Raw genomic sequence first — 20,165 nt, 5'->3', positions numbered from 1 at the left:
TCACAGGGGCGGCGCCGGCAGGGTTTCAGTCACTGCTTAGTGTATGTAGAGCGGTGGCTGTAACTGCGCTTCCAGCACTAACTGACAGCCGTGTCTGATGCAGAGTCGGCTGTCAGTCAGTGCTGGACCTGCAACCGCCCCTAAGTGTTTGTATATATTCTTTATTTAGAAAATTACAATATTATAACAGGAAAGTAAAAAAGGGTAAATATTTTCCAGAAATAGTAAAAGTATAGAAAACAAACAAACAAAATTACAATCGTAATAAACCACAACGATAACGCTACAAGGCTGCGGATTTGTGAACCAAAATGGTTGTAAGAAGAATTTAAAAAACAAGGGTCAGTTGTGGGGAGGAACACGGGAAGGGAAGGGAAGGGTTGGGAGTCAGAAAGTCCTGCTTAAAATATAGAGATTAAGGCTAGTTTCACATTTGCGTTTAAAAACGCAGCGTTTAAAATGCATCCACAGGTGGTGAAAAAACACGCTGCGTTTGTACGCGTTTACATGCGTTTTTTTCACCACCTGCATATGCGTTTTTGGTACGCATGATGAGAAATTGTATTTATTTCCATTTTCCCATTATGGTTAGGGCTAGGGTTAGGGCTTGGGTTAGGGGTAAGGGTAGGGTTAGGGGTAGGGTTAGGGTTAGGGGTAGGGTTAGGGGTAGGGTTAGTGTTGTGAATTCTGTTGTCGGGCTCCCTCCTGTGGTCATGAATGGTACTTCGGCTGGTTCTGTCCATGGACTTCCTCTGGTGGGTGTTTCTGAGTTTCCTTCCACAGGTGACGAGGTTAATTCGTTAGCTGGCTGCTCTATTTAACTCCACTTAGATCTTTGCTCCATGCCACCTGTCAATGTTCCAGTATTGGTCTAGTTCACTCCTGGATCGTTCTTGTGACCTGTCTTCCCAGCAGAAGCTAAGTTCCAGCTTGCATTTCTTTGGTTTGCTATTTTTCTGTCCAGCTTGCTATTTTTATTGTTGTCTTGCTTGCTGGAAGCTCTGGGACGCAGAGGGAGCGCCTCCGCACCGTGAGTCGGTGCGGAGGGTCTTTTTGCGCCCTCTGCGTGGTCTTTTTGTAGGTTTTTGTGCTGACCGCAAAGTAACCTTTCCTATCCTCGGTCTGTTCAGTAAGTCGGGCCTCACTTTGCTAAATCTATTTCATCTCTGTGTTTGTATTTTCATCTTTACTCACAGTCATTATATGTGGGGGGCTGCCTTTTCCTTTGGGGAATTTCTCTGAGGCAAGGTAGGCTTTATTTTTCTATCTTCAGGGCTAGCTAGTTCCTTAGGCTGTGCCGAGTTGCATAGGGAGCGTTAGGCGCAATCCACGGCTATTTCTAGTGTGTTTGATAGGATTAGGGATTGTGGTCAGCAGAGTTCCCACGTCCCAGAGCTCGTCCTTTATTATCAGTAACTATCAGGTCATTCCGTGTGCTCTTAACCACCAGGTCCATTATTGTCCTGACCACCAGGTCATAACAGGTTAGGGCTAGGGTTAGGGTTAGGGTTTGGATCCCTTTATCACCTTGATGGTGGGGGGTGGCTTATCAGTGTCTAGACTTGTTTTTCTCTATTAAAACGCATGCGTTCAAAAACACAACCAAACGCATGTGCTTAAAAACGCATGTGTTTACATAGACAGCAATACGTTTCTTTGATGCAATCAAACGCATGTAGAAATTACTACATGTTGCATTTCCGCACCAAAACGCAAGCATCAAAACGACGCATGCGTCATCAAACGCGGCCAAACGTGTACAAAAAAAATGCATGCGTTTTTAATGTTAAATATAGGAAGAAAAAAAAACGCATGCGTTTATATGCGTTAAAATGCAGCGGCAAAAAACGCAAATGTGAAACCAGTCTAACTAAGCAATTTGGGAGATCAAACTCAAATCAAATAAGGCAGCACACTGCAGCGCTACAACATGCAAACTTGAAAACACGAAATTTGAACTGCATTACTGCACTAGAAATATGAAAAATGAGAGCTTTTAGTGCATAAAAATGGCAAATTTTATGTGTACCTGGTAGCCCCTTTATGGCATCTCTCTTATACCAGGTCCTACGCTTGCCTTACCTCGCTGAGAATAAACGTCTCCATCTGAATGGGTACATGTGAAATCTCTTCTTAGACTAAAATTCTCTCTCTCTGTGGAGGGGTATTGGACCTGCTGTAATTAAAACACCTGAAGCTAGGAGGCGGAGTGCACGATCAGAAGGCTAGAGAATACATTTCAAAAACCTGACCTGCACATCCAAACATAAACTCAGTGTGAACAGGTGCTGAACCTAGAGTCGCCAACTCGTATATGGCTAGCTTCAGGTGTTTTAATTACAGCAGGTCCAATACCCCTCCACAGAGAGAGAGAATTTTAGTCTAAGAAGAGGTTTCACGTGTACCCATTCAGATGGAGACGTTTATTCTCAGCGAGGTAAGGCAAGCGTAGGACCTGGTATAAGAGAGATGCCGTAAAGGGGCTACCAGGTACACATAAAATTGGCCATTTTTATGCGCTAAAAGCTCTCATTTTTCATATTTCTAGTGCAGTAATGCAGTTCAAATTTCGTGTTTTCAAGTTTGCATGTTCTAGCGCTGCAGTGTGCTGCCTTATTTACTTAACTATATACGAGTTGGCAACTCTAGGTTCAGCACCTGTTCACACTTAGTCTATGTTTGGATGTGCAGGTCAGGTTTTTGAAATGCAAACTCAAATCAAGGCATCAACATTACAGAACAGACTATATGTAAGGAAAAAAGAGAAAAAGGGAATGACAAAAGAAATTTGTAGGGAGACAGAAATTAAGGATTACCGGTTGTGCTTATTTGGTGATCCTCTGAGGCGTTCAACCAGGCTATCCATGCGTTTAGAGTCTTTAGGTTTTTAGATCCTGAAAGTCTAATTTTCTCGCATATACCGATTTGGTTGGATTCTTTTATCCATTCTTTGCAAGTAGGGGTCTCTACAGTAAGTGTTTGTTCATCTCGATACTTAGTCCGTGTAATTTTTTTTTTGTTCTGTTTTGGGCAGAATATAATTTCAAAATACGTAACATGTAATTGTAACAATATGGCTAACTGTTTTTCAATTACTTCTATATTTTCTTCGATTCTCAGGTGAAGAGTCGCTCACTATGTTTGTGGATAAGGGAAGGCTGAAGCGAGAAGCCGGAGTGCGTGGGAACACATCAGCCCCCACGTTGGATACTCTACACCAGCTGGCAGCTTCATATTTCATGGACCGGGAGAGTGCGCTAAGGCAGCTGCACCATATTCAGATCACCACGGGAGCCATTAAGGTACAAGAGCAGAGGTTAATGAAGCGCTAGCCTCCCGTACGATAGTGGTGATTAACACCTCTGCCACGAGTGGAGGCCCGAGTTGCATCTTAGAGTTTCATTAAGATATGCTTTGTAGGGTAAGTGTATAATTCCCAGAATGTAGCGAACTAAGGATTTACAAGACTGGATCAGACAGTCCTGTCAATGGAAAGTTGTTTGATCTCCTTGGGTTTGGCGGTAGGAAAATTGCCTTTGGTTGATTATCTGAAGGAAGTTCATTATCCAAGGCAATCCCTTGACAATGTTTTTAGATAGAATCAGGAAGTTAATGTAATGAAATGCAATATTCTCTGGATCTGATGATTGTAAAAGTGCTTGCCATCTCTGCCATCCACATACATAACACGTTTAGGTGTTTCCTTCGTTCTTGCAGGGCTAACTAGCTATTTTTGGTTGCCTGGGGGCATAATGAGAGATAACATAAGGCTTCATGTCATGTGAGACAAACACTTTAGATTTGCATCAACTGAAATTGAACGAAGAGATGTTGGACATAGATTTCCCCCTAGTAATATCCGTCTTTGACAGCATGCCGCAGTGATCCATTCTCTGCTATGTTGTGAATCCTAAAAAGCCCATAGGGGACCAATTTGAAATTTAGTATTTGCAAGGTAATGAATGCACAATCTTATCTTAGTCTATCGACTAAATAATTCAGGAGTCAATAATTTCTGTAAAGACCTCGTATTAATCAGAACGTATCCAATACATTTATCAGTATAGACGATCAATACAAATAAGACCTTCAAAGTCCCCATATTAATAGTTTAGATAGGTCAAATGTGGTGACAGATTCTCGTTAAGGAATATTTTATTTAATAATAGACATTTACAGTATATAAAAAGGTTATTTCTTTTATGATTAGTAATTGTCCTAGGCTCCAGCAAATTGTCGTAACCGCAAACATTATGCTGCAATGCTGTTTCATATGGCTTCTTTAGAAGCAGCTTTCAACTGCTGCTCAGCAAGATCTATTACTACACTCAGAGTATGGAATTCCCTTCTCTCTGCACTCCCCTCCTGTACTCAGCCAGAGGAATTACGTTACTCTCTTTGCAAAGTAATTAGACAGGGGAATTTCCTACTCTGTTAACAAATATAGAATAGATCTTGTCTAAGCAGCAGTTGAAAGCAGCTCTAAAGAAGCAATAACCAGCCATGTGAAACAACACTGCAGCATAGTGCTTAGAAGATAGCTACATAGGTGGCAATGCAAAGACAGATTTCTTCATCAGATACTCCATTTAATTATATTGTTGTCTGTTTCATACAGCCAGCTCATGGTTCTTTAGAAGTTGCTTTCAATTGCTACACAGCAAGATCAATACACTATATGCAAACAATCAGAGTATGAGCCTTCTCTTCTCTGAGCCTTCCTGTACTTCTCTCCTATATTCAGACAAGGGAATTAACTACTCTGTTCTCAAAAAGAATATGGATCTTGACTGAGCAGCAGTTAAAAGCAGCTTGTACAAAAACCTGAACTGTACATGAAAAGATGAATCCATAATTTTACAACACTGGAAGGTTAATTCAATAGGCACTCCCAAACATTTTTTATTCACTAAATCTGTGTAAATGTATGTGTAGTGTAGTGTAGGCATGTTAATATACTTATCGATCTCCGTCTTCCTGTTTTCCAGCACCGCTCTGGTGCTCTTCTCACTCTAGTGATGTCTATTCTGACTCGCTGGATCGTACTGGGGTTTATGTGTGATTTTTGAGTCGCTTTTATACTGTAAGTTTATGCCCGGGTAGACACAGAGAGAAGATGCCCCTGTGCAGGAACAACATACGGGCCCTTTGCAGCCAAATGGCTCATTGTAATGCACAATTCCATCTGCTTTGAAGGTGCGTGCGGCCTCCTTACCCCTTGGGGCCCTGTGTGGCCTCCTTACCCCTTGGGGCCCTGTGTGGCCTCCTTACCCCTTGGGGCCCTGTGTGGCCTCCTTACCCCTTGGGGCCCTGTGTGGCCTCCTTACCCCTTGGGGCCCTGTGTGGCCTCCTTACCCCTTGGGGCCCTGTGTGGCCTCCTTACCCCTTGGGGCCCTGTGTGGCCTCCTTACCCCTTGGGGCCCTGTGTGGCCTCCTTACCCCTTGGGGCCCTGTGTGGCCTCCTTACCCCTTGGGGCCCTGTGTGGCCTCCTTACCCCTTGGGGCCCTGTGTGGCCTCCTTACCCCTTGGGGCCCTGTGTGGCCTCCTTACCCCTTGGGGCCCTGTGTGGCCTCCTTACCCCTTGGGGCCCTGTGTGGCCTCCTTACCCCTCGGGGCCCTGTGTGGTCTCACAAGTTGCACCACTGATATGTCCATCCCTAAGTCTGTGAAGCCTTGTACTGACACTCCATAGGCTTATATTGTAACAGTAACTTCTGGCTTACAACTTGCTCCCAGTGTGATCCCAATAGTCGCAATAGCCATCACGTGAGTGAGAAGAAGACTGCATTGATGCTGGAAACTGGGGAAGATGGCGATCAATACATACATTAACACACACTACACAAAACACACATTTACATGGGTTACCAAATAAAAAAATAAATGTTTACTTACATTTTAAAACATGACTGCAGATCTCATTCAAACCAGAGATGATGGTCGCCGATATTCCTATATATGTTTCAAAGCTGTTTATTGGGATGAAAATTAACTTACAATGTAGTTGTCAATTGGTACAGCCAATATAACTAGTCATGTTACCGCTGATATAACTAGTCATGGTAGAGCTGATATAACTATATCATGTTACCGCTGATATAACTAGTCATGTTACCGCTGATATAACTAGTCATGTTACCGCTGATATAACTAGTCATGTTACCGCTGATATAACTAGTCATGTTACCGCTGATATAACTAGTCATGTTACCGCTAATATAACTAGTCATGTTACCATTGATATAACTAGTCATGTTACAGCTGATATAACTAGTCATGTTACCGCTGATATAACTAGTCATGTTACCGCTGATATAACTAGTCATGTTACCGCTGATATAACTAGTCATGTTACCGCTAATATAACTAGTCATGTTACCATTGATATAACTAGTCATGTTACCGCTGATATAACTAGTCATGTTACCGCTGATATAACTAGTCATGTTACCGCTGATATAACTAGTCATGTTACCGCTGATATAACTAGTCATGTTACCGCTGATATAACTAGTCATGTTACCGCTAATATAACTAGTCATGTTACCATTGATATAACTAGTCATGTTACAGCTGATATAACTAGTCATGTTACCGCTGATATAACTAGTCATGTTACCGCTAATATAACTAGTCATGTTACCATTGATATAACTAGTCATGTTACCGCTGATTTAACTAGTCATGTTACCATTGATATAACTAGTCATGTTACCGCTGATATAACTAGTCATTTTACCGCTGATATAACTAGTCATGTTACCGCTAATATAACTAGTCATTTTACCGCTGATATAACTAGTCATGTTACCGCTAATATAACTAGTCATGTTACCACTGATATAACTAGTCATGTTACTGCTGATATAACTAGTCATGCTACATCTGGTATAACTAGCCATGGTACAGCCGATATAACTAGTTGTGGTACAGCTGATATAACTAGTCATGTTAAATCTGGTATAATTAGTCATGCTACATCTGGTATAACTAGTCATGGTACAGCTGATATAACTAGTCATGGTACAGCTGATATAACTAGTCATGGTACAGCTGATATAACTAGTCGTGGTACAGCTGATATAACTAGTCATGGCACAGCTGATATAACTAGTCATGGTACAGCTGATATAACTAGTCGTGGTACAGCTGATATTTCTAGTCATGGTACAGATGATATAACTAGTTGTGGTACAGCTGATATAACTAGTCATGCTACATATGGTATAACTAGTCATGGTACAGCTGATATAACTAGTCGTGGTACAGCTGATATAAGTAGTCATGGTACAGATGATATAACTAGTCATGTTACCGCTGATATAACTAGTCATGCTACATCTGGTATAACTAGTCATAGTACAGCTGATATCACTAGTCATGGTACAGCTGATATAAGTAGTCATGGTACAGCTGATATAACTAGTCATGTTACCGCTGATATCACTAGTCATGGTACAGCTGATATAAGTAGTCATGGTACAGATGATATAACTAGTCATGTTACCGCTGATATCACTAGTCATGCTACATATGGTATAACTAGTCATGGTACAGCTGATATAAGTAGTCGTGGTACAGCTGATATAACTTGTCATGTTACCGCTGATATCACTAGTCATGCTACATCTGGTATAACTAGTCATGGTACAGAGTAGCTACATATTTGGCACTACGTAGACAGCTTTCCTCCTTCTGGAAGGAGAGCTAATCTGCATTAAAATAGGAGTAAATGACAGGATCCTAAACATCAGATATATCGCCTAGAATGTCTGACACTTTCTCCTGTGATTGGCCAAGAAGTGACCCATTCTGAATGGACAGAGGGCTGTTTTATTTAGCATTTTTAGACTATGATGAAAGATTAGATCTACAAACCTGATTAAAGCCTGTTTCACTGAAATAGTTGAAATTGTCTTAAGGCCCCGTCACACTGGACGATATCGCTAGCGATCCGTGACGTTGCAGCGTCCTGGCTAGCGATATCGTCCAGTGTGACAGGCAGCAGCGATCAGGCCCCTGCTGTGCTGTCGCTGGTCGGGGAAGAAAGTCCAGAACTTTATTTCGTCGCTGGCTCTCCCGCTGACATCGCTGAATCGGCGTGTGTGACGCCGATTCAGCGATGTCTTCGCTGGTAACCAGGGTAAACATCGGGTTACTAAGCGCAGGGCCGCGCTTAGTAACCCGATGTTTACCCTGGTTACCATCGTTAAAGTAAAAAAAACAACCACTACATACTTACCTACCGCTGTCTGTCCTCGGCGCTGTGCTTCTCTGCACTGGCTGTGAGCACCGGCCAGCCGGAAAGCAGAGCGGTGACTTCACCGCTCTGCTTTCCGGCCGCTGTGCTCACAGTGAGTGCAGGAAAGCACAGCACCGGGGACAGACAGCGGAAGGTAAGTATGTAGTGGTTGTTTTTTTTACTTTAACGATGGTAACCAGGGTAAACATCGGGTTACTAAGCGCGGCCCTGCGATAAGTAACCCGATGTTTACCCTGGTTACCGGCATCGTTGGTCTCTGGAGAGCTGTCTGCGTGACAGCTCTCCAGCGACCAAACAGCGACGCTGTAGCGATCCGGATCGTTGTCGGTATCGCTGCAGCGTCGCTTAGTGTGACGGTACCTTTAAGAACTTGTATTCTCAACATATCTTGAGATTACTGTACTATAAATCTACTCTTGTTTATTGGTGGCATCACAAAACATGATGTTTACCTTCTGTGCAAGTAGATGATAGCTTGATAGCTGCAGAATATCTTTCATGGAACATTGGGTGAACAGGTCTAAAAATAATAGTCATGGTTGTTTTTCTGGAAGTAATCCATTAGGCCTATACATTAGAGCTGAGAAATGTTCCATTTGCCTGCCTTGCTTAATCCATAATCCAGTCTTTAAAATATTATGGACCATTTGATTAGCTAATTATTTACTCAAATAGAAACATTAACAACGTCATATTAATTCACCCAATGTGTCCATATAGTGGTAAAGTCCAAGATCAATACAGATTGGCCAAATTAAATCACCAGTCTCAGTTTTAAAGGGAATCTGTCACCAGGTTTTTTGCTACCTCATCTGCGAGAAGTGTAAAGTAGGGAAAGAGAGCTCAATTCCAGAATTGTACCATTTAGTTTACTGGGTGCAGCAGTTGTGACACAATCAAAGTTTTTAGATGTAGCATGTAACAGACATCAGAAAGCTGACCCTTCCCACACCTTTCTATGTACATTGTCTATTGACAGTGAGCTGCTTATCAGAGGAGGGGGCGTGGTCAGACCAGGGCTCTCATGAGCATCAGTACGGACAGTGTTAATCTGTTTTTGAAAAAACCTTCATTGTATGGAAACAACAACACACAGCCTCATAAGTGACACATCCCTGAAATCGGTGTGTCAGCCTCTATTTCATACTGTCCTGGGATTATATAGTAAATACCTACTGACAGATTCCCTTTAAAGAAGATTTAATGCCCTTAAAATGATCTTATGATATGTCATATAACAAATAAAATGTTAAGGACATTGGTAAAGGCTATGATCAGGGGATTTTCAGACCACCCCTACTTTCTAGAATATATGGGCTTGATGGTCTCTTTGGCATGTAATGCGAATCCCAATTTTAGTAGCCATTATGAACATCATGGACATCAGTCTATGTTTCTATGCCCTTCATTCTCATGTAAAACCCCTTTTGCACTGCTCAGTTTCCCTTATGTAAATCTAGTCTTATTAGTCAAGGGGGTGGGGTTTTCAACACTTTTCTGTGTGAGTCTTTGAAAGGAACATGCCCCTTGGCTAACAATCATAGATTCATATACAGGGAAGAGGGGACCATATCTCAGAAATCGAGAGGTATGGGAACAAAATAAAAAATGCAACCTCAGGAGACCATCAGCATTTAGGTCTGGTAAAAAATATATATATTAACCAGTCCTCTGCATGCTACAGTATGTGATCTTGTTGCATGGAGCCCTAACGCACCAAATCACAAACACCATTTGATTGAGTTTTGCCCTTTAAGAGCCGCCTTTTGCCAAGCAGTTTTGCTATTAATGGGTGCAGCAACCAACAAAAATATTTATTTTGCCACAATGATATTTCAGGAGATTTCCTTTGGTTTGCTTATGTATGAAAAAGTTAATGGAGCAGAGTTGACTTTCTATTGCGAGTAGAATGGGTTAATGGAGCAGTGTATCAGCAAAGGGAAAAGCTGCTGCAGCGACATTATTAATGGAACATTGGCCCCGTTAATGAACTTGCCACTCATTAAAAGGCAGCCAGTTCCCTTCTGTTCCGAAAATGAGCTACTTCAGATTTTTTTTTTATAGTTTCAATTTTCTGCAATTTCTCTCTTACCGCACTTGTCGCACATCCTCGTGGTTAAATGATTAGTGGTTTACAATATGTTGTTTGGAATATTGTGTGGTCCATGTAGATCCTTTATTAGAATCTAACCTGACGCACATGGGTGTTTGATTGCTGGGTCCCGCACAAACCTCACAACAGATGTTGTTGGAAGCTAATGATATCACCACCTGGCTTATGATTAGTACGACAGGTCCAGGACTTCATGAAGAATGGTCTCTTGTGGCAAATGCACTTCTATAAGCTGGCATTTGAGAAACCAACAATTTAGGCTTTACAATATGACCACTCAACCTTGGATTTCGCATGGAATAGCTCCAATATTTACAAGCACGAAAGAAAAAAACAAACAATTAATTAGCTGCAAATTAATTATACATGCATTAATATTCATGAAGATCACTTATTTCAGAAGACCACCCTCGATGTGGACCAGTTTTTCATATCTACAGTTAGGGCCAGAAATATTTGGACAGTGACACAAATTTCGCGAGTTGGGCTCTGCATGCCACCACATTGGATTTGAAATGAAACCTCTACAACAGAATTCAAGTGCAGATTGTAACGTTTAATTTAAAGGGTTGAACAAAAATATCTGATAGAAAATGTAGGAATTGAACACATTTCTTTACAAACACTCCACATTTTAGGAGGTCAAAAGTAATTGGACAAATAAACATAACCCAAACAAAATATTTTTATTTTCAATATTTTGTTGCAAATCCTTTGGAGGCAATCACTGCCTTAAGTCTGGAACCCATGGACATCACCAAACGCTGGGTTTCCTCCTTCTTAATGCTTTGCCAGGCCTTTACAGCCGCAGCCTTCAGGTCTTGCTTGTTTGTGGGTCTTTCCGTCTTAAGTCTGGATTTGAGCAAGTGAAATGCATGCTCAATTGGGTTTAGATCTGGAGATTGACTTGGCCATTGCAGAATGTTCCACTTTTTGGCACTCATGAACTCCTGGGTAGCTTTGGATGTATGCTTGGGGTCATTGTCCATCTGTACTATGAAGCGCCGTCCAATCAACTTTGCAGCATTTGGCTGAATCTGGGCTGAAAGTATATCCCGGTACACTTCAGAATTCATCCGGCTACTCTTGTCTGCTCTTATGTCATCAATAAACACAAGTGACCCAGTGCCATTGAAAGCCATGCATGCCCATGCCATCACGTTGCCTCCACCATGTTTTACAGAGGATGTGGTGTGCCTTGGATCATGTGCCGTTCCCTTTCTTCTCCAAACTTTTTTCTTCCCATCATTCTGGTACAGGTTGATCTTTGTCTCATCTGTCCATAGAATACTTTTCCAGAACTGAGCTGGCTTCTTGAGGTGTTTTTCTGCAAATTTAACTCTGGCCTGTCTATTTTTGGTATTGATGAATGGTTTGCATCTAGATGTGAACCCTTTGTATTTACTGTCATGGAGTCTTCTCTTTACTGTTGACTTAGAGACAGATACACCTACTTCACTGAGAGTGTTCTGGACTTCAGTTGATGTTGTGAACGGGTTCTTCTTCACCAAATTAAGTATGCGGCGATCATCCACCACTGTTGTCATCCGTGGACGCCCAGGCCTTTTTGAGTTCCCAAGCTCACCAGTCAATTCCTTTTTTCTCAGAATGTACCCAACTGTTGATTTTGCTACTCCAAGCATGTCTGCTATCTCTCTGATGGATTTTTTCTTTTTTTTCAGCCTCAGGATGTTCTGCTTCACCTCAATTGAGAGTTCCTTTGACCGCATGTTGTCTGCTCACAGCAACAGCTTCCAAATGCAAAACCACACACCTGGAATCCACCCCTGACCTTTTAACTACTTCATTGATTACAGGTTAACGAGGGAGACGCCTTCAGAGTTAATTGCAGCCCTTAGAGTCCATTGTCCAATTACTTTTGGTCCCTTGAAAAAGAGGACGCTATGCATTACAGAGCTATGATTCCTAAACCCTTTCTCCGATTTGGATGTGGAAACTATCACATTGCAGCTGGGAGTGTGCACTTTCAGCCCATATTATATATACAATTGTATTTCTGAACATGTTTTTGTAAACAGCTAAAATAACAAAACTTGTGTCACTGTCCAAATATTTCTGGCCCTAACTGTATATCATCCATATGCTCTGAGCGTACTACTCTCGTCAAAGACAATTTTTACGGTAATTTCAGTCGGGTGTCTAAACAAATGTTTCACTATACCCTGGCCCAATTGTATTAAGTAGTTTTTGGAGTAAACTAAACTGCAAATGGTCTCAGTTTTAGACTATCCTAAGGTCAGAAAATGAAATCGACATCTTCTTAGACCAGTTGTAGATTTTCACCAAAATTTGCCACACTTTCTGTAGCAAAGCTTAATTAAACTTTCTAAAAGTTAAGGGAAACACCTCCACTTTTTGAAATACTTGTGTGCATGATGCAGAAATGTAAAATGTTGCACAGCTTTTTATAAGTTGTGTGGTGCAAATTGTGACTTTTTAAAATTTTCAGTGTGCTTCAAAAACTGCATGATACCAATGTAGTAATTTTTCATGATTCATAAAAATGTTCTGATGCAGAAAAGTTTAACTCAACATCTACGAATAACTATACAAATTCAATGTTTTTTGTTGTGTTACAGGGGTTGTCCACTATTCGGGTAACCTTTCTCAATCATCATAGTTTCCACATGTAAAATAATAGCAGCTGTACTCACCTCCAGTGCTGGCGCCGTTCCAGTGGTGATGGAGCCCGCTCTCCCAGGGTTCGTGAAACTTTCTTATGTCACATGAGCCCCACAGTAAATCAGTATTAGAAGATAAACTTGGCACACACGTTGTGAGATGCAGTGAAATTTTTTTTTAATTAAGGAGAGCACATACAGTAGACGTTTCGGTCACAGTTTGACCTTCATCAATGTACCTCTCATAGAGCTTAAGTCGTGTAATGGGTCATGAGGGATTAAACCCCATCCGTAATGCAAAGCCGCTTGTAGGTGAAACCTAGACCGGCACAAAAGGAGGAACCCGTATCGGACACGGCATCCACCGCTTGTCCCGTACTCTCCTTAATTAAAAAATTTTTCACTGCATCTCACAACGTGTGTACCAAGTTTATCTTCTAATATTATATGGTTTGGGCACCTACTTGAGCACCACAATACTTAGTTGTGCCCACGGTTATCATTCCACAGTAAATCAGTGGCTGCTTCACTGTGACTTCCTTCAGACAAAAATGACACCCAGGAGAACTGAGAGCTGTCGCTGCTCTCCGGATGACAGCTACATCGTAAGGAGGTGACAGAGGAGCGGCCACTAATTACATAAAAATGTCACGCACGCCACGGGAGAGCCAATGCTGACTCCGCTGTAACAGCCCACACCGGAGGTGATTATAGCTGTTATAATTTTACATGGTGATTGAGCAGGGGTTGTCCAAGTAGTGGACAACCCATGTAAGTGTTGAGTTTTCTTGACAATTTTTTTTGCACAGCGCTCGACTATCTCCGTCTGTCCCATTGACTTTAAATGCAAGCACCGAGCATCCATGACCACTATTCCAGTCAAGCCAGGTATGCAGGAATCCATGTACCATGAATGGTCTTGTTTTCAGTGGTGAGACCCCATTGATCTAATACAAATTTGCATCGGAATGTAGTAAGTTGTGATTCTTGGGAGGCGCACTGACACTGACAAATAGAGCCACGTGCATGTGTGAGGTTTGCAAAGAGCTGGCGATGACGCCGGCTCTGGCAAATCATGAGGGGCGTGATAACACGCGGAGAGGAGTGACTAGTCAGGGGAAACTAACGCCCCCTCGATTAGTCAAAGGCCTAGTTATAGCATAAGAAAGACACAGCTTATAAATACTTTTTTAAACATGGATTTAAGTGACTAACATTATAAAGGGCTGGCTAGGAACAGAATGTGATATATTGTATATATAGCTGCTGCTGGGTTGGAGACCGTGGGAGACCTGACAGGTTTTCGTTTAAGGTTTCCATACAATTTACATAGCAATGAGGCAAGTTACTCATACTGTTGCACATATAGGTTAAGTACACTGCTATACTCATTCGATTGTCAACTTAGTTCTTGTTAAGTTTGCTAGTTTAGCCAGACTTTCACTTAATGTGGGCAGCACGGTGGCGCAGTGGTTAGCACTGCAGCCTTGCAGCGCTAGGGTCCTGGGTTCTAATCCCACCCAGGACAACATCTGCAAAGAGTTTGTATGTTCTCTCCGTGTTTGTGTGGGTTTCCTCCGGGCACTCCGGTTTGCTCCCACATTCCAAAGACATACTGATAGGGATTCTAGATTGTGAGCCCCATCAGGGACAGTGATGATAATATGTGCAAACTGTAAAGCGCTGCGGAATATGTTAGCGCTATATAAAAAAAATAAAGATTATTAATGTGTTTGGGCAGTGTAACAGATTTCTCAAAAATGCCCCCAAACTGCTGTTTTCCTAAAAAAAAAAGAGGCAGTATATCCAACAAATTGCAAAAGGCATATGATGCCAAAACAACCCATTGCTTTTAATAGAGACAAATAAAATGAATGGTTGTACCTCTTGTGGAAAATGAAGCTCAATATTCAGTTTGGGATCAATGGTGGAATAACTTTAAATTGACCATATTAAATATGCCTCTCCGGATGTTGTGGTACATAAATGCTATTTTTTCTCTAAATTGTTCTTATTTCTTGTCATAAAAAGTATAGAACATTTTGGCCAAAGTGTAGCAGACGCCTTAATTAGGTATCTGTACTCCCTGTGCACCCCATTAAAATAACTTTAATACATCTCACATAGCAAAACTCATCCATCTATATCTCATCTTTAGAGCTTACTCTTTTATTTTCTAGGAACTGTTTATTTTTCAGTACATAATTATTATGAGGCTTAGAAGGCAAGATCTGAAACTAGTATCTAGTCACGTAGGGTACATGTAGTCAACGTGTACGACCATGACAGCGACCCCATTAAGAAATATGTTTCCATCAAATAAAAATACAAAATAGCTCACTTTCTATTTTCAAGCACAGAAACATAGATGTATGGTTGTTGAATGGATACAAAACACATTCTCATTCTTATACTAACAGTTGATGTGTCCCATGCGCCACTCTGTAGTCCGTGCATACTTGGTGTAACCCTCCACAAGGTACAGTAAAAATTCAGGAACCAAGGAACCAAATGTCCTCTTTTTGCAAACTTTACTAGTACAGAAAAATGACGTTTCGGAAGAGCAGGGCCTTTATCAAGCCATAGCTCTCTTTTGTTATGGCTTGATAAAGGTCCTGCATGGCCGAAACATGATTTTTCTCTACTAATTAAGTTATTAAAATGAAGATATCTGGTGCCCTGGTTCCTGGATTTATCTAAAAAGAAAAAATATTGAGATCCTCAAGTCTTCTAAAATTAAGTTCTTGAATGTATTTTTGAAATTTTTTTAAATCTGGATACCATGACCCACTTTAGGTTTTTATTGTCAATGAACACTTGATGACAACCATCAATGACATTCACTGTAGTAGTGCCTTCACCCAACTCTTAACAGAACATGATTGTGTACCATGTACGAGTCAGTGGAAGACTGGTAAGGAACCCTTACGGGTAATGTAATGGCTGCCATTAGTGGTGGCAACCTATTTTAGGAATTGGTTGCATAGGAACTTGTAGAGGTTGTCTCAATCAGCCAACTTTGTATAATATGCTGTTATGCCTCTACACAGTGGAGAGTGATGCTTTACACATGTAATCTTTTTTTTTTTACTACTTGGTGACTTAGGTCCCATTTCCCTTCATCTTTGGCACGATAAATGACTTTCAGACCTGAAACATTGATATAATAGGACACTAAAGTATCTGCACTTATTGTTACATTGGAATAACTGTGTGCAGTCCTACTTGTTTCAGTTGCTGGATTTCCACCCTGTTCTGGACAGTGGAACCAGTTGAGACCTGCTCTACAATGAATTACATCATTCAACAGGATTGTTGCCCCATCAATGTCAAAATTCATTGTAATAGCCACCTTGATACATTTAATTTGTTCAGCCTAGTTTGGATACTGGCAACTTTGGTGATATCAGATGATTTCTGGTGGTTTCAGTATCTGGACTCGCAGCGTTCAGCTGATTATCGAACCAATTGTTGATCATTGAATTAGTCAACTTCTTTTTACTGTGGTTTCTCTGTCTAATTAATTTTCCTAATTACTGTAAAATGAGAGAGTAAAGTATCGGTAGATGTCTTAAAGTTATCTGTCGTCAGAGCAGAACTTCCAAACCGACAACCAATTGAGCTGAACTGATGTAAGAACAACGGTTCTCAAGGGATGACAATTTGTTTTGCCCAATAGGCTATAAAATGCTTCCAATCATTATATGTACATTAGTGGAAATATAAAGTTTGGCTGGGGCTTTAGGTGAGAGCGATTTGTTTTCAAAGCCTCAGTAAAACCTTGGAAGACATTCACGGACAGACCAAATATAGCTCTGAGATTTAGAAATGAAATCTAGACTATTAAGGATTGATCTACCCCTGAAAGCAAGCGTAGAAAATTACTCATTGGGATGACTATAGTCGTTGACCCAGTAGACTCAGTGTTACGTTCTACTTTCACGCTAATTTCTTGTGCTACCAAATATGTAGGATTCACGAAATACAATGTCAAGATGTCAGAACTTTCAGACACACATAGAGAAGCAGGTGATAATTTAATTTGCTTAGTTATTGGTTTTGTATTTATTAGTGAATTTGGCAGCTCACAAAAATTGGATAAGAAATTTGATTCACATTGGAGTCATTTGTTGTGAATGAAATGTTGTTTCTTATGTTCGGGGATCTCTCTATAACCCAAACCTTAATAATCTAGGAGTGACAAAACTCCTCCGCTCACCTGTCTGAATGTAGATGATGCAAGAACTGAAGAAGATGAGTTGCGTACCAGACAGTTGGTTGGGACGTGGAACAGTGAGCAGCATGATGAATATTTTTTGGTTGACTCTCTTCGACTCAACAAAATAACAGATTGACAGTCACTATTTTGCTAAATTCACATGAGGCAAATAATAAAAAAAATCAAATTTTGGAGAATCCAATTTATTTAAAATTGTGGCAAATTGAATGTGCTTCAAACAAATTTGTTCATCTCTAGTATATGTAGATGTGGTAATTCTGGTAATAATGTCAGATTATTTCACCTTTCAAATTATTAGGCTACGTTCCCAAGATGAGCTTTTGTTGAGTTTTTGATGTTGCAGAATTTTTCCACCATTTTTGCACCTATTTTTTAAATTAGATTACTTGCCGTTTTTTATTATGTTTTGGTGTGCATTTTTTTAAACGTGTGTTTTTATATAGTTTTTGATACTTATGTTTTTGCTTCTTGTTGGTGTGTCATGCTTTAAATAAAACTGTTTTGTTTTTGAAAATTTATGGTATTTTGCTTTGACTAACTTTATTGACATAGTTAGGTGTGGATTACATGCATTTTAATGCGTTTCCAACGTTTTTTTAGCTGTGGAATTTCCGTACCTAATGCAAATCTATGGCAAAATTCTGCACAGAAAACTCTTCTTGCTGCAAATTCGAAACATTTTACGCTTTACGTTGCTTTAAAAAGAAGCACAGTGGGCATGAGATGTCTATAAATCCCATCCACATTTTTGGAACTGTAAGATGCTGTGGTTTTTACGCTACAAAAATAAGCAGTGTCTAAAACGCACCAATAGTTTATTGTTGGAATGTAGCCATAGAGGTCGAGATTTTAGGAGGTGTTATACATAATGACTGAAATTTACTCATATTAGTGTAGCTAATACCAGTTAATAGGGTACTGCAGTTGGCGTGTATAGGGTACTATACATGCTGTACTGTTATGTTCTCACCGGAGAAAAGTTGTCGACATGGGTGTGTAGTAGTAGCTTACATCCCTGCCTACATTTGGAACACTGGGCATGTATGTGCAATGGGTTAAATGGAAAAAATAGCTGTCAGCATACAGATATTCCACCATGACTATGACCCCTACATATATACAGCTCAACTTAGGCATGTGCCTCAGACAGCCGCAGGTGGAATCACTGTCAGCGGCATTTAACTTGCGCTTCAGGCAAGCGCACCAGAAATCCTGCCCATCGGTAACCACATCACATGCTCGCGGGTCACCGATGGGTTGGCATGACAACCAGAGGTCTCCAGCAGACCTCCTATGGTTGTCATAGCCCGGTGGTCGGCGCTCATAGCAAGTGAGCATTTCTGCTGCACACAGGCGATCTGATCATCACCTGTATGTAGCAGAGCCGATCGGACAACTGCAGCTTCTAGCCTCCCATGGAGACTATAGAAGAATACAAAAAGTTAACAAAAATGTTTTTAACAATATTAAACAAAATGGAAAAAATATAAAAGTTCAAATCACCCCCCTTTCTCCCCATTCCAAATAAAACAATAAAAAAAATCAAACATACACATATTTGGTATTGCCACATTCAGAATCTCCCAATTTATCAATCTAAAAAAATAAATAACCCCATCGTTAAACGGCGTAACGAGAAAGAGCCAAAACGCCATAATTACATTTTTTTGGGTCGCCGCAACATTGCATTGAAATGCAATAACGGGCGATCAAAAGATCGTATCTGCACCAAAATGGTATAATTAAAAATGTCAGCTCGGCATGCAGAAAATAAGCCCTCACCCAACCCTAGATCACGAAAAATGTAGACGCTATGGGTATCGGAAAATGTCACTTTTTTTTTCTTTTAACAAACTTTGGAATTTTTTTTACCACTTAAATACAAAAGAACCTATAGATGTTTAGTGGCTATGAACTCGTAATGACCTGGAGAATCATAAGGGCAGGTCAGTTTTAACATTTAGTGAACATAGTAAAACAAAAAACAACAACTGTGGGATTGCAATTTTTTTTTTTGCAATTTCACAGCACTTGGAATTTTTTCCCCTTTCACCAGTACCCGATATGTTAAAATAAATGGTGCTGTTCAAGAGTGCAACTCGTCAAGCCCTCACATGGCCATTTTGACCAAAAAATAAAAAAGTTATGGCTCCGGGAAGAAGGGGAGCGAAAAATGAAAATGCAAAATCAAAAATATATCTGGTCGTGAATGGGGTTAATTATTCTCTTTTAAAGCAAAATGATCAGCCGTGTTGAAATCCTGAAGACCAATCCTTATTTTTCTCACCAGCATCTGACATCTAGTAAATTGAAGGAACCCCATACACATTAGATGGTCCACCCATTTCTTTGATATTGGGGGCAGCTTTCTAATTCAATCTTGTCCCAATTCCACTCTTTACTATTAGTGTGGTTCTTGTGGGGGCAGCAGTAAGGCTGTAGAGGGGTCTATGACCAGACCATTGTATATTTGGTGATATCAAACCTGCCTTTTCTTCCATTGTTCAAAAGAATAATCTGGATCCTGACATTCCCTTTATAACTAGGTGCAGATTGATTACAGCCCCTTTAAGTCTTACAGACTAGAATACTTCTGAGATTCAGAAGAGCAGAGAACACGGTTATCACACATGCCGCCTTGGACAATATGATGAATGTTCCTCCTTACCTCATGTAACGATCATGCAGAGATACACTGGGACATAATTACCAAAGACCAGATTTGCATATGCCATTTTAGCGGCACTAATTATGTTACTTTGTAATTTCATGGCCAACTCCGGCATATGTTATCCTTGATGTATAATGGAAGCATTGATTAGTCTATGCACCCGCCATTATTTTTTATTGTCCTTTACCTTGTGTAATATCTTGGGGAGGAAAAAATAGCAATGGCAAAAAAACGT

At 40.6% G+C, this 20,165-nt stretch overlaps 1 protein-coding gene across 1 annotated transcript in view; it reads left to right on the top strand.

The window, feature by feature from the left end:
• BRINP2 (BMP/retinoic acid inducible neural specific 2) overlaps positions 1 to 20,165 on the top strand; it is a 364,502-nt gene that overhangs the window by 130,007 nt on the left and 214,330 nt on the right. Inside the window, exon 4 of the mRNA XM_069737795.1 lies at positions 3,121 to 3,302. Within this exon, the coding sequence (XP_069593896.1) occupies positions 3,121 to 3,302 (182 nt within the window). The remainder of the gene's footprint in view (positions 1 to 3,120; positions 3,303 to 20,165) is intronic.

Source organism: Ranitomeya imitator, chromosome 8, assembly GCF_032444005.1.
Source record: "Ranitomeya imitator isolate aRanImi1 chromosome 8, aRanImi1.pri, whole genome shotgun sequence".
Classification (NCBI taxonomy): domain Eukaryota; kingdom Metazoa; phylum Chordata; class Amphibia; order Anura; family Dendrobatidae; genus Ranitomeya; species Ranitomeya imitator.
This window is presented reverse-complemented; position numbering and strand designations above follow the sequence as displayed.